The 12,963-nt window shown below is 41.5% G+C and overlaps 1 protein-coding gene across 3 annotated transcripts in view; it reads right to left on the bottom strand.

Moving 5' to 3' along the window:
* UQCC1 (ubiquinol-cytochrome c reductase complex assembly factor 1) overlaps positions 1–12,963 on the bottom strand; it is a 109,462-nt gene that overhangs the window by 73,769 nt on the left and 22,730 nt on the right. For 2 of the 3 annotated variants that reach the window (XM_055373390.1, XM_055373391.2), the window contains exons 3-4: positions 7,496–7,591; positions 5,369–5,476 (exon numbers count right to left, since the gene is read on the bottom strand). The exons of the other annotated variant lie outside the window; for it this stretch is intronic. In XM_055373390.1, the coding sequence (XP_055229365.1) occupies positions 5,369–5,476; positions 7,496–7,591 (204 nt within the window). The remainder of the gene's footprint in view (positions 1–5,368; positions 5,477–7,495; positions 7,592–12,963) is intronic. 3 annotated transcript variants of the gene reach the window in all.

Consider the following 12,963-nt stretch of genomic DNA (forward strand, 5'->3'; position numbering starts at 1 on the left):
ATAAATAACATGAACAGTCTTGTATCTATTAAAGAAATTGGATTTGTCGTTAAAAACCTTCCCACAACGCAAACTGCAGACCCAGATAGCATCACTAGAGAACTGTACTGAACATCTAAAGAAATGTTATGAAATCAGCCAGGCGCGGTGGCTCACACCTGTAATCCCAGCACTTTGAGAGGCTGAGGTGGGCGGATCACGAGGTCAAGAGATGAGACCATCCTGGCCAACATGGTGAAACTCCATCTCTACTAAATATACAAAAATTAGCTGGGTGTGGTGGTGCGCGCCTGTAGTCCCAGGCTGAGGCAGAAGAATCGCTTGAACCCAGGAGGCAGAGGTTGCAGTGAGCTGAGTGCGCCACTGCACTCCAGCCTGGCGACAGAGTGAGACTCCATCTCAAAACAAAACAAAACAAAAAAAGAAAAAGAAAAAGAAAAAGGAAATAAAGAAATGTTACGAAATCTACACAAACTCTGCCAGAAAACAAGAAGAAAGGATATTTCCCAGCTCATTCAATAAGGCCAACCTTATCCTGATATCAAAACCAAAGTCATTAGGAGAAAACAAAACTACAGAACAATAGCCTTCATGAACATAGATCATAGATGCAAAATTCCTTAAGAAAATATTTTAAAATTAAATCCATCAATATTTTTAAAAGGATAATATATCATAATCAAGTGAAATTTATCCCAGGAATGCAAAGATAATTCAACACTGACAAATCAATCAGTTTCACCATATCAACAGACAAAAAAAAGCCTGTTTAATTTTGTTAACACTTGCAGTTCTAGGAAGTATCTGACCACAGAACACATCTTGGGAAGCACTGGTCTGTGCCATTACCAAACTAATGATAATCTAATAATATCATGATCCTAATAATTTGGCCTTGACAGGCCTACTCCTATCCTTAAGACAGGGAGTTCAGGACATCTGCCCTAGCTCCTCACTTCATCCAATAATTCACTGAGTACGTAACTCAGTGCCTGGCACTGATCTGGATGATGAGAATAGAGCAGTGGACAAAACAGACAAAAATCTCTGCTCTCATGGAGCTTACGGCCCAGTTCAGCTACAGACAAGTATGTAACTTTAACTAAAATTTTTAATCATCTATTTCTTGATATTTTTTTAATCTTGTAATCTCCTTCAGATTCCTATATATAAAGTCCTGGGTTCATAATTAATCACCTTGCCTGGAGACTTGCCTTCAAGGCCCAAGGCCCAAGTCTTTCCTTGAGAAGGAAGCTTCCCCAACAACACGTTTGTGAAAAAGCATTCATCACAAACAATGAAGACTTCACCAGATTGGCCAGAGTATGTTTTCAGTGCTCATGCTATGGCAATCAGGAGCATTTTATAGTTCTTCACTTTTCCTGCTGCAAGGCCAAGCCTTTATACTTGGGTGAGCCATTTTCCTGGACAAATCTCTAAAGCAAGTCTCTAAAGACTATCACACAGAGACTGGAAATAATAACTTGAGGAAAGAACCTCATCAAGAATCATGCACTGATCTGAGTTAAGGACGTAGGAGGACTGAATTTTCAACCAGTCAATACAAGTTGTTCTGGTCCTTGGATGACTTCATATTTATTTCATTTTAACTTTAGAAGACTTTATCAGTCATCTTTTACTTGAGTAAAAGAGAGGCACCTTGAACAGCTTTAGGAAATGAAAATCTGCTCTCCCACGAACTAATGCATTTTTTAACATCCTACAGGATGAAAAACAAATCTAGTAAAATGCTTGCATTAACAGCTATGTAAGAGTTTGAAAGGGCCTGGCAAGGTGGCTCATGCCTGTAATCCCAGCACTCTGAGAGGCCGAGGTGGGCGGATCACGAGGTCAGGAGTTCTGAGATCAGCCTGGCCAAGAGACCAGGGTGGCCAGTATGATGAAACCCCATCTCTACTAAAAACACAAAAATTAGCTGGGCGTGGTGGCAGGCACCTGTAATCCCAGCTACTCGGGAGGCTGAGGCAGGAGAATTGCTTGAACTTGGGAGGCAGAGGTTGCAGTGAGCCGAGATCGCGCCACTGCACTCCAGCCTGGGCGACAGAGCGAGACTCCAACTCAAAAAAAGATAAAAAAGAGTTAGAAGGGTGTTTTAAATAATTTGAACCTTCTATTGTCTACTGGAAATCCTTCTACAGCATTCTTGATTCACAGTCAACCATCTGGGCCTCTGTTCAAACAAGACCAATGACCTTCTAAGGCTACCTGTCCCACCTGAGGACAATTCTTGTTAGATTCTTATTTTGCTAAACTTAAAATCTGCTTCATGTAACATTCATTGAACATTATTCTGCCCACTGGAATACCTTCTTTTTTTCACATTTGCCCCTCAAATACCTGAGAAGAATCATCCTGTCTTCTCTTTCCCAGGCTAAGCATCCCTATTTCCTTCAACCGTTCTTAACAGTTTCTGAAACGTTCATAAGGCTCACTGCCTACCTCTGAGTACATTCCAGTTTGTCAGTGTCCTTCAGAATAGGAATAACTTTTTGGCTTAATGCTAATATGGAAACCTATTCTATGGCATGTGGCTGAGTTGGGTAAATATTGTGCTTATCTCACCTGATACTGCATATAAAGGTAATTTTTAAAAATGATGATTCCAAGATACTCAAATAGGTAAGGGAAAGCTACATTTAAGATCCTCAACATGATTATCGAACATGGGAATAACACATGAAAACATTAAAGAAAAAGATAGAGAAAAGATAGCTGATACTGCTGATGTGGACATACATTCAGGTATTTTACTCCCTAATCAAATACATGTGAAAACACAAAACAAATAATTTTGCCAGTGCAATCCAATACAAGTGCATTGATTTGAGTCAACATTGCTGAAAATGGTTCTGTTTTTCAAAATGAAAAGTTACACATACATTTTCACATCTCAATTACACTAGAATGTCATACTTTGATATTGTGATGTAACAAATTTTAAAATGAAGGTTATAGGCTGGACGCAGTGGCTCAATCCTATAATCCCAGCACTTTGGGAGGCCAAGGCAGGCGGAATCACTTGAGGTCAGGAGTTGGAGACCAGGCTGGCCCAACATGGTGAAACCCCATCTCTACTAAAAATACAAAAGTCAACCAGGTGTGGTGGCATGCGCCTGTAGTCCCAGCTACTTAGGAGGCTGAGGCAGGAAAATCGCTTGAACCTGGGAGGCGGAGGTTACAGTAGGCTGAGATCACGCTACTGTACTCCAGCCTGGGTGACAGAGTGAGACTCTGTCTCAAAAAAAATAAAATTAAAATTAAATAAAATAAAATGAAGGTTATAGAAAGTACACACCATCACATCACAAGAGTTTTAAAATGCAAACATTAGGGATTTAGTTGATGTCACAAGGGAACCAAGAAAAATCAGAGGCTAACTTAGGCTAAAAGAGCGAAGGAATTTTCCTGATGATTTAGTAATCCTCCAAATGATAGCCAATTTTCTCTCTAGAATCATTAAAAAACAGCCTAGACAAAACATATGGTAGCAACCAAGTGGAACCCAATCACCAAGAAATGAATAAAACTGTAAATGTTTCTTTTCTTTTTTTTGTTTTGACTTCCCTCTTAATTTCTAATTTTCAAACAAAACATATACTTTAAGTTTGTAAATCCAAATGCCATAAGCATAACATTTTTTTAATAGGGGAAAAGATTCTGGTTAAAAACATTACCAAGTATATCAACAATTATCAAGTGTCAAAAATTAAGATATTAAAAAATACAACTTTAAAGAACATAACTAATATTTCATTGGCAATTAAGAAGATACTTCATAACCTTAGGGACTCAAGAACATCATTGTCAGTATTTGTGTTCTTTCTATATTTTTTCAAAGCTCCTTAAAAACAAAATGCTTGTCGAATTACTGTTCACTTTTCAGAATTCAGGTAAAAGAGTAATTATAGAGAGAAGCTCATATTTGCTGTAGTGAGAATTGTTAGAAAGAGAACCAGACACCATAAGAAGAAACCACAAGTAGAAGTCTATAATAAAATTGAAATTCTAATTTGAATCCAACTTGTTAAAATGGTGTAAGTGGCATTACTTGGTTGTTCTCAGTAAAGCTTATATATTTTCTAGAAAAATCTTCCCTACTGCTTTGAGTGGGCTTGCTTTGACTTATGACTGATTAGGCTTACCCAATATTCCAGCAACCCTAAAAGGCATTAAAAGGCACTTCTGCCATAGTGAAAGAGAGAAATGGTATTACAGGTTGAGTATTCCTTATCTGAAACGTGTGGAAACAGCAGTGTTTTGAATTTTGGATTTGGGGGGATTTTCGATGCTCTGTATTATACTTACCAGCTGAGCATCCCAAATCCAAAAATCCAAAACGCTCCAATGAGCATTTCCCTGGGGCATCATGTCTAAAAACTCCAAACGTTTTAGATTTTGAATTTCCAATTTTCCAATTTGGGATGCTCAACCTGTTCTAGGAGATAAGTGGGCTGAGAAGAACTGAATCGCTGATGTCTTATTTCTATAATTGGCTAGAGGTATTATTATAAAAGCCCAGGGGCAGTATGCATCTGAGGCAGAGAGGACATTCATTCATTTATAGCCACTACTATTATAACAGATAATGTGCTAGGCCAAGAGTTGACTGGGAGTGACATGGCTAACAAATATCCCTCCATAAGAATTACAATAGATCGTGGGCTTAATTAGTTAATAAAAAGATGATTAGTAAAATTTTAAAGAAAATCCCTTATAAAATATGGGTCCATCAGAAAGTAATGCTTCCTTAAGAATGTTGCCCATCAGAACATTTGGCCCATCTGACCCCTCAGAAGTCATCTATATGGCATACCATGCAGCAAAGGCCTGGAAAGCCCAGTCTTGTTGCCATGCCTGCTACTATGAGATGCTTCTAAGGAATCAGGTGGAGGGACTAGTTCAGCCCCACATGTTGTATAGATCTGACTGGAAGCAGCAAGAGGTTGTGGCACGTGGGCAAAGATATTTTGAAGAAGTTCTCAGAATAATGTATGGACCTTGAGAGCTTACTTGGAGGTTCTGGCAGGGGAGTGCAGCTACTCATATACCCTTGATCAAAGAATGATCCTCCTCTATTGGAGAAGGTCATCCTCTTCAACCAAGAACACAGCTTCAAAAAGGTCGCACGTAGAGTGGTCAAGAAGGAAGGGGACACCTGCCTACCCAGCCAGATCAGCCGAATCAACCCTGGTGATCAATGGGGTGACAGATGTCGCAGCTAGATCGTCCTCACATCCAAAATAATGTATGAATTCCATGAAAGCAAAGCAGAAGCTTTAAAAAATCTATTAGGAGCAGAAAGCACGATGCCCAAAAGGAAAAATGAGAAGAACTTAAAGGACTTTACCCATTTACTGTATTTCAAAGGTCCCGTGAATCCCATGGCTTCTATTATCTTTGTGAAAGCACCAACCTTCTCCTCAACAGGCTGTGGGGAATCTTTGGTAGTAGAAAGCTGATTAACCAAAAAGAAAAAAACTAAAATTAGTTGCAAAAAAATTTTTAATAGAATGCTTTGTTCCTCATCAGGTCTGAGAGCATTTTTTTTTTTTTAATACAGTCAGGGTCTCCTCCCCTCACCCAGGCTAAAGTGACGTGGCGCAATCATAGCTCACTGCAGCCTCAAACTTCTGGGCTCAAGTGATCCTCCTGCCTCAGCCTCCCAAGTAGCTGGGATTACAGGTGCACGCCATCACGCCAAGTCAATTTTTAAAATTTTCTGTGGAGGTGGGGTCCACAGCCTGTTGTTCTCTGGAGAGGGGGGGGTCCATAGCCTATTGCCTAGGCTGGTCTCAAACTCCTGGCCTCAAGCAATCTTCCTGCTTCAGCCTCCCCAAATGCTGGGATTACAGGTGTGAGCCACCATGCTTGGGCTGAGGGCATTTTTATTGCTTAGATTTTTGTTTTCACCTACAATTTTTAATTTTCTTTTTTTTCTTTCTCTTTTTTTTTTTTTTTTTGAGACGGAGTCTTGCTCTGTCGCCCAGGCTGGAGTGCAGCGGCGAGATCTCGGCTCACTGCAAGCTCCGCCTCCCGGGTTCCCGCCATTCTCCTGCCTCAGCCTCCCGAGTAGCTGGGACAGGCACCCGCCACCACGCCCGGCTAATTTTTTTGTATTTTTAATAGACATGGAGTTTCACCGTGTTAGCCAGGATGGCCTAGATCTCCTGACCGCATGATCTGCCCGCCTCGGCCTCCCAAAGTGCTGGGATTACAGGCGTGAGCCACCGCGCCCGGCCTAATTTTCATTTTTTTAAGCATCTTATCATTCAGTGAAAACACATTTGGAACTGTACCTAACAGATGCCCTCCAAATTTCAGAGCAAGACATGCCTACCTCATTGACTGTATGTCTATTAACCCATATCTAGCAGATGACAGATGTGGGGTATTAGAATAAAAGTTCTATCAAAAAGAAGACGTTTAAAAGGAAATCTTGACCTCCATCTCCCAAGAACAATTCTGAGAAGTAAAACATTCTATGCTTATTGATGTAATAGGAAAAGGAAAAAAAAATACTGCCTGAAAGCAGTCAAAAGTCATTCAAAACTGCAATCAAGCACTGAATGTTTTTAAACTCTTGCATTTTTTAGTAAAGGTATCACAAATTTTATTAATGACTACAGAAAATATGAGTCTTGTAGTTTGCAAATAACCTCCAAGGAAAGTCTGTTCTAATGTTAACCCTCTCCAAGCAAAGGCAAGCTATCTAACCAATAAAAAATTATCCAAAAGTTAAATATCACTTTATTTTTAACATGTAAAAAATTCATACGTTTTCCTCTTAAGTGTTTTCCAGACACAACAATGGAAGAAACATAGGACATAGCCTCAGAAGGCTTAGGTCCAAATATTCAGGCTGGCATGGTGGCTCACACCTATAATCTCAATAATCCCAGTACTTTGGGAGGCCGAGGTGGGAGGATCACCTAAGCCCAGGAGTTCAAGGCAGTAGTGAGCCATGATCATGCCACTGCACTCCACCAGGGTAACAGAGCAAGACCTCATCTGTTAAAAAAATTTTTAAAAACAATCCCAGCACTTAGGGAGGCTGAGGCAGGAGGATCGCTTGAAGCCAGGAGTTTGAGACCAACCTAGGTAACAAAACGAGACCCTGGTCTCTACAAAAATTTAAAAATTGTCAGTACACAGTGGTGCATGACTGTAAGTCTCAGCTATTCAGAAGGCTGAGGCAGGAGGATAGCCCGAGCTTGGGAGTTCGAGACTACAGTGAGCTATGAAGGCACCACTCTACTCTAGCCTGGGTGACAGAGCAAGACCTTGTCCCTGAAAAAAAAAATTCATTTTGTCTGCCACTTTCTTACCATCCTTGTGACCTTGGGCATGTCACTTTACCCCCTGAGCCTCATCTTCTGCATTCGCTAAAACTCACCTAGCTAACACTTTTGTTGAGATCCAAAGAACACCTGTGTGAAAGCACTCTATAAACACAGAATGCACTGATAATTCTCACCTTACGTGTGGTGTGATACTTCCTATTCAGCTGTATGTCTATTCCAGGAATCTGTTCTGATCCACCACATGCTCGGGACTGGCTCATCTGGGGCCACTGAAGAATAAAAACACAGATCTATGCAACACTGAGCACTTATAGGGTTAATCTGAACAGAGCTGTTTCAAAGTAAAGACTATAGGATCTTTCCAACCTTACTTAGCCCACTTCCCCGTGATCAGCTCACCAGGAAGACCCAAGATCAGCACCTAGAAGGGTGTCTAGTACATGCTAGATGCCCAAGAAATATCTGTTGAATACCTGAAGAAATAAAAGAATTTGGGCCAGGCACAATAGCTCACACCTGTAATTCCAACACTTTGGGAGGTCAAGGTGAGAGGATTGCTTGAGGCCAGAGTTTAAGACTCAGCCTGGGGAACATAGCAAGACTCTATTTCTACAAATTTTTTTTTAATTGGCTGGGTGTGGTGGTGCATGCCTATAGTCTTAAGCTGCTTGGGAGGCTGAGGTGGGAGGATCACTTGAGCCCAGGAGATCGAGGCTGCAGGGAGCTATGATCACACCACTGCACTTCAACCTGGGCGACTCAGCAAGAGCAAGACCCTGTCTGTAAAAAAAAAAAAAAAAAAAAAGAGAGAGAGAGTGAATTCAAAGGCCAGGTGGCGTGGCTCACACCTGTAATCCCAGCACTTTGGGAGGCCGAGGTGGATGGATCACTTGAGGTCAGGAGTTTGAGAGCCTGGCCAATATGGTGAAACCCCATCTCTACTAAAAATATAAAAAATTAGCCAGGTGTGGTGGCACATGCCCGTAATCCCAGTTACTCAGGAGGCTGAGGCAGGAGAATAGCTTGAACCGAGGAGGCAGAGGTTGCAGTGAACCAATATCATGCCACTGCACTCCAGCCTGGGCAACATAGCAAGAATCGGTCTCAAAAAAAAAAAAAGAATTCAGCCCTGGAAACCTGGAACTACATCTAAGTCAATTCTAGGAAACAGAACTGTAGTTATCTATCTATTTAAATATGGGCAGCAGTGCCGTATATGGGGAAAAAAATAAAGACACCAGCCACTTTTAGGTTTAAAACCTGCTTCTGTCACCTACGACAAGCTCAGTGGCCATGGAAAACTTACTGAACCTCAGTTGCAGTAAGGATGAAAGAAGGTAAGATATATAAAGTGCCTTTCACAAAATAGGCACTCAATAAATAGCAGAAGTTTTTTCCATCATCACTATCATCACCGGCACTATTGTTTGGATCACAATAGCCACCTTTTTCATGTTCACATTGCATTTAAAAACAATTTGGCAATAAAATAGCCGTTATTATGTGCCAGATACTATACAGAATGAAAACTGGGAGGAAAGTCCATTAAGGAGATGGTTAATTAAAGTTCAGTCACTCAGTGGAAAATCAGGTATCCATTGAGGGTTTTTTGTTTTGTTTTTGTTGTTGTTGTTTTGTTTTTGTTTTTTGAGACAAGGTCTGGCTCTATGGCCCAGGCTGGAGTGTAGTGGTGCAATCTCTGCTCACTGCAACCTCCACCTCCCCGGCTCAAGCAATTCTCCTGCCTCAGCCTCCTGAGTTGCTGGGACTACAGGCATCTGTCATCACACCCTGCTGATTTTTGTATTTTTGTAGAGACAGTGTCTCCCTATGTTGCCCAGGCTGGCCTCAAACTCCTGGGCTCAAGTGAGTGATGTTCCTGCCTTGAACTCCCAAAATGCCTTGAACTCCCAAAATGGGACTACAGGCATGAGCCTGGGTGCCTGGCTGGGATTTTTTTTTTTTTAAATAGACTTTTTTTTTTTTTTTTTAACAGCAGTTTTAGGCTCATAGCAAAACTTCCTGGAAAGGGCAGAGTTCCCACATACCCCTTCCCCCACATGCACAGCCTCCCCCGCCATCAACATCCCACACCAGAATGGTGCATTTGATACAAAGAACGAACCTACACTGACACATCATCATCACTCAGAGTGCACAGTTTACTCAGAGATTATTATTATTGTTAACAACAGGAAAAATGCTAAATGCTTATAATATGTATAAAATTATAGGTAAAACATGACTGCGTAGACTGCATATGGGCAAGTTTAGAAAGAACACACAAGAAACCAAACAGTTATTTTGTTAAGTTAGAATTATGGATAAATTTAAGAATCTATAGCCAAAATAATTCTGGCAAAAAAAAAAAAAAAAAAAATCTAGTTTCCAAACTCTCACTAATGCTATATTACCTTTACAATAAAAAGGGGTGAGAGGGAGCAGGAAGAGGGCTGACTCTTCAATTCTGGTTTATTCCAAGAAGAAATGGAACACATGGAATGAAAATGATTTTTTTTCTTTAACCCTAATGAAGAAAAAATAGAATTTCTAATTGTGGAATGTTACTATTTACTTTTCTTTCCAAACGAGGATATTAAAAAATTAGTCAGGATTCTTCTGGTCAGTCCCAAGGACACTTAGGCTTTAATTCATAAGTATCAAGCAGGCTTTGTAAAACACAGACTAAACACAGAACACCTCCCCATTACATCACATACATCAATGCAATGGTCCACCTAAAACACAAAGCACTTAAACTGGTTCAAAGAACACAGCCAACAGCAGTTTCCACAAGCTGTGCTTTGGGCTGGGTCCTCTTCTATTAGGTTCTATTAGATCCTTCTTTTTCCTCACAGCTCTAGGAGTAACCAGTAGATTCCTTCTGTGTCTGTCCTACCATCTACTGTATTTCTATCCTACCATTAGCTAACATTTCACACTATATTGAACTACTAAAGTACCTATGTATCTAGTATCAAGGACAACATCTAGTTTCTCCACACCTACACACTTATAAACACACACATTTACTTTTTTGTACTACCCACTCTTGTCCTTGCACTTCCCGCAAAAAATTCACTCGACCCTTAAAGACCTCAATTTTTCCTTTGCTTAGATTAGAAAATATCAATAGGCTGGGCGTGGTGGCTGACGCCTGTAATCCCAACACTTTGGGAGGCCGAGGCAGGAGGGTTGCCTGAGTCCAGGAGTTAGAGACGAGCCTGGGCAACATGGCAAACCACCATCTCTACCCACCTCCAAAAAAAAAAAACAAAAATTAGCCAGGCATGGTGGTGTGTGCCTATAATCCCAGCTACTCAGGAAGCTGAGGCAGGAGAATCATTTGAACCCAGAAGGCGGAGGTTACAGTGAGCCAAGATCATGCCACTGCACTCCAGCCTGGGTGACAGAGCAAGGCTCTGTCTCAAAAAATAAAAATAAAAAATAAAAAAACAAGAATGACAGAGGCAGAGAAGTAGAAAGGGGGTGCTGGGACAAACTCAAGCGATTCTTGAATACCATGGGCGTGTGTGTCTGCTTCTTTTAGCAACTATAAGCTCCAGGGCACAGCCCATCTTATATGTCTGTCATTTTCTGTCCCAATACTCAACACCATTCTGGGCATGAAGTCATGACTCAATAAAAACTAGGTGGATATTTTTTTTTTTTTTTCAAAGAGGACAACTTTGGAGAATGTCCAAAAAAGAACCACAGGAATCATCAAAGGGATGAATAAAAGGTCCTAGTGGAAAGGTCAAAAGGAATTTAGGCTGTTTAGCTTGGAGAAAAGGCAACTGAAGAACTAAAGAGTAACTCAGAATAACAACACTTGAGCTGGAAGAAATCTCAGAGATATTCTGGTCCAGCCTTTTCACTTCACAGATGAGGAAACTAAGACCAAGGGAGAGGTTGCAATTTGGTAAAGGTAATTTTAGGACAACTTTTTTTTTTTTAAATTTCATTTCATACAGTGAGGAGAAAACTTTCCCAAGTAACAGGAACATAAATAGCAACAAAAATAGCAATTGCAACTTACTGAAGATCTCCTGTATGTCTAGTACCTACCTACATGCTTGGTGTTTTACTTATGTTATCTCACAACAATCTTATAAAGTATATTTTCCTTTTTTTTTTTTTTTTTTTGAGACGGAGTCTCGCTGTGCCCAGGCTGGAATGCAGTGGCATGATCTCGGCTCACTACAACCTCCACCTCCTGGGTTCAAGCAACTCTCCTGCCTCAGCCTCCCAAATAGCTGGGATTACAGACATGTGCCACCACGCCAGCTAATTTTTTTATTTTTTTAGTAGAGACAGGGTTTGACCACATTGGCCAGGCTGGTCTCAAACTCCTGACCTCAAGTGATCAGCCCACCTTAGCCTCCCAAAGTGCTGGTATTACAAGCATGAGTCACCACACCTGCCCCTCCTATTTCTTTTTTTCTTTTTTTTTGGAGACAGCGTCTTGCTCTGTCACTCAGGCTGGAGTACAGTGGTGTGGTCATGGGTCACTGCAACCTTGACCCCCCAGACTCAAGGGATCCTCCTGCCTCAGCCTCCTGAGTACCTGGGAACACAGAGATCCAGCTATTCCGGATTTTTTGTAGAGATAGGGTCTTGCTATGTTACTCAGGCTGGTCTCAAATTCCTGGCCTCAAACAATCCTCCCACCTTGGCCTCCAGAAGTGCTGAGATTACAGGCATGAGCCACTGTGCCCGGCCTATTTTTTCCTGTTTTAGAAATTAGAACACAAAGGCTCAAAGAAGTAAAGTTCATTGAAGACTTGAATATATACTCAAAGCTATGTTCCGTCCCCTATATCAAGCTGCCTTCAAAAGTCTGAGTAGAGTTCAACAACACAGGCTCATGCACACTTAATACCCAGATCTTGATTTCTAAATACTGCTCTCCAATAGAAGGAATCGGGGCTGGGTGCGGTGGCTCATGCCTGTAATCCCAATACTCTGGGAGGCCGAGGCAGGAGGATCACCTGAGGTCAGGAGTTCAAGGCTAACCTGGCCAACATGGTGAAACCCCTTCTCTACTAAAAAATATAAAAATTAGCTGGGCGTGGTGTGTGCGCCTGTAGTCCCCAGCTACTCGGGAGGCTGAGGCAGGACAGTCACTTGAACCTGGGAGGTGGAGGTTGCAGTGAGCCAAGATTGCACCACTGCACTCCCACCTGGGCAACAGAGCGAGACTCCATCTTCTAAAAAAAAAAATCAGGACTCCTTGGAGAAATGTTTGAATCTAGGGCCAGGGCAAAGAAAATACAGCATGAACCTGAAACATCTTGTGGTGCCAGCAATTAAGAGAGTATTCAAAAAATGATGGGGGGCATGTAGAAAGGCGTTCCCAATAGCCCAAGCTGGGACAATCTCATCAACAAAATAACTAATTGGAAAATGAATTATAAGCCGGGTGCTTATAATTTGCACCTCTCTTTGGGAGACCGAGGTGCATGGATCACAAGGTCAGGAGATGAAGGCCATCCTGGCCAACACGGTGAAACCCCATCTCTACTAAAAATACAAAAATTAGCTGGGCGTGGTGAGCTCGCACCTGTAATCAAGCTATTCAGGAGGCTGAGGCAGGAGAATCGCTTGAACCTGGGAGGCGGAGGTTGCAGTGAGCCAAGAT

This window comes from Gorilla gorilla, chromosome 21 (assembly GCF_029281585.2).
Source record: "Gorilla gorilla gorilla isolate KB3781 chromosome 21, NHGRI_mGorGor1-v2.1_pri, whole genome shotgun sequence".
In the NCBI taxonomy this organism is placed as follows: Eukaryota; Metazoa; Chordata; class Mammalia; order Primates; family Hominidae; genus Gorilla; species Gorilla gorilla.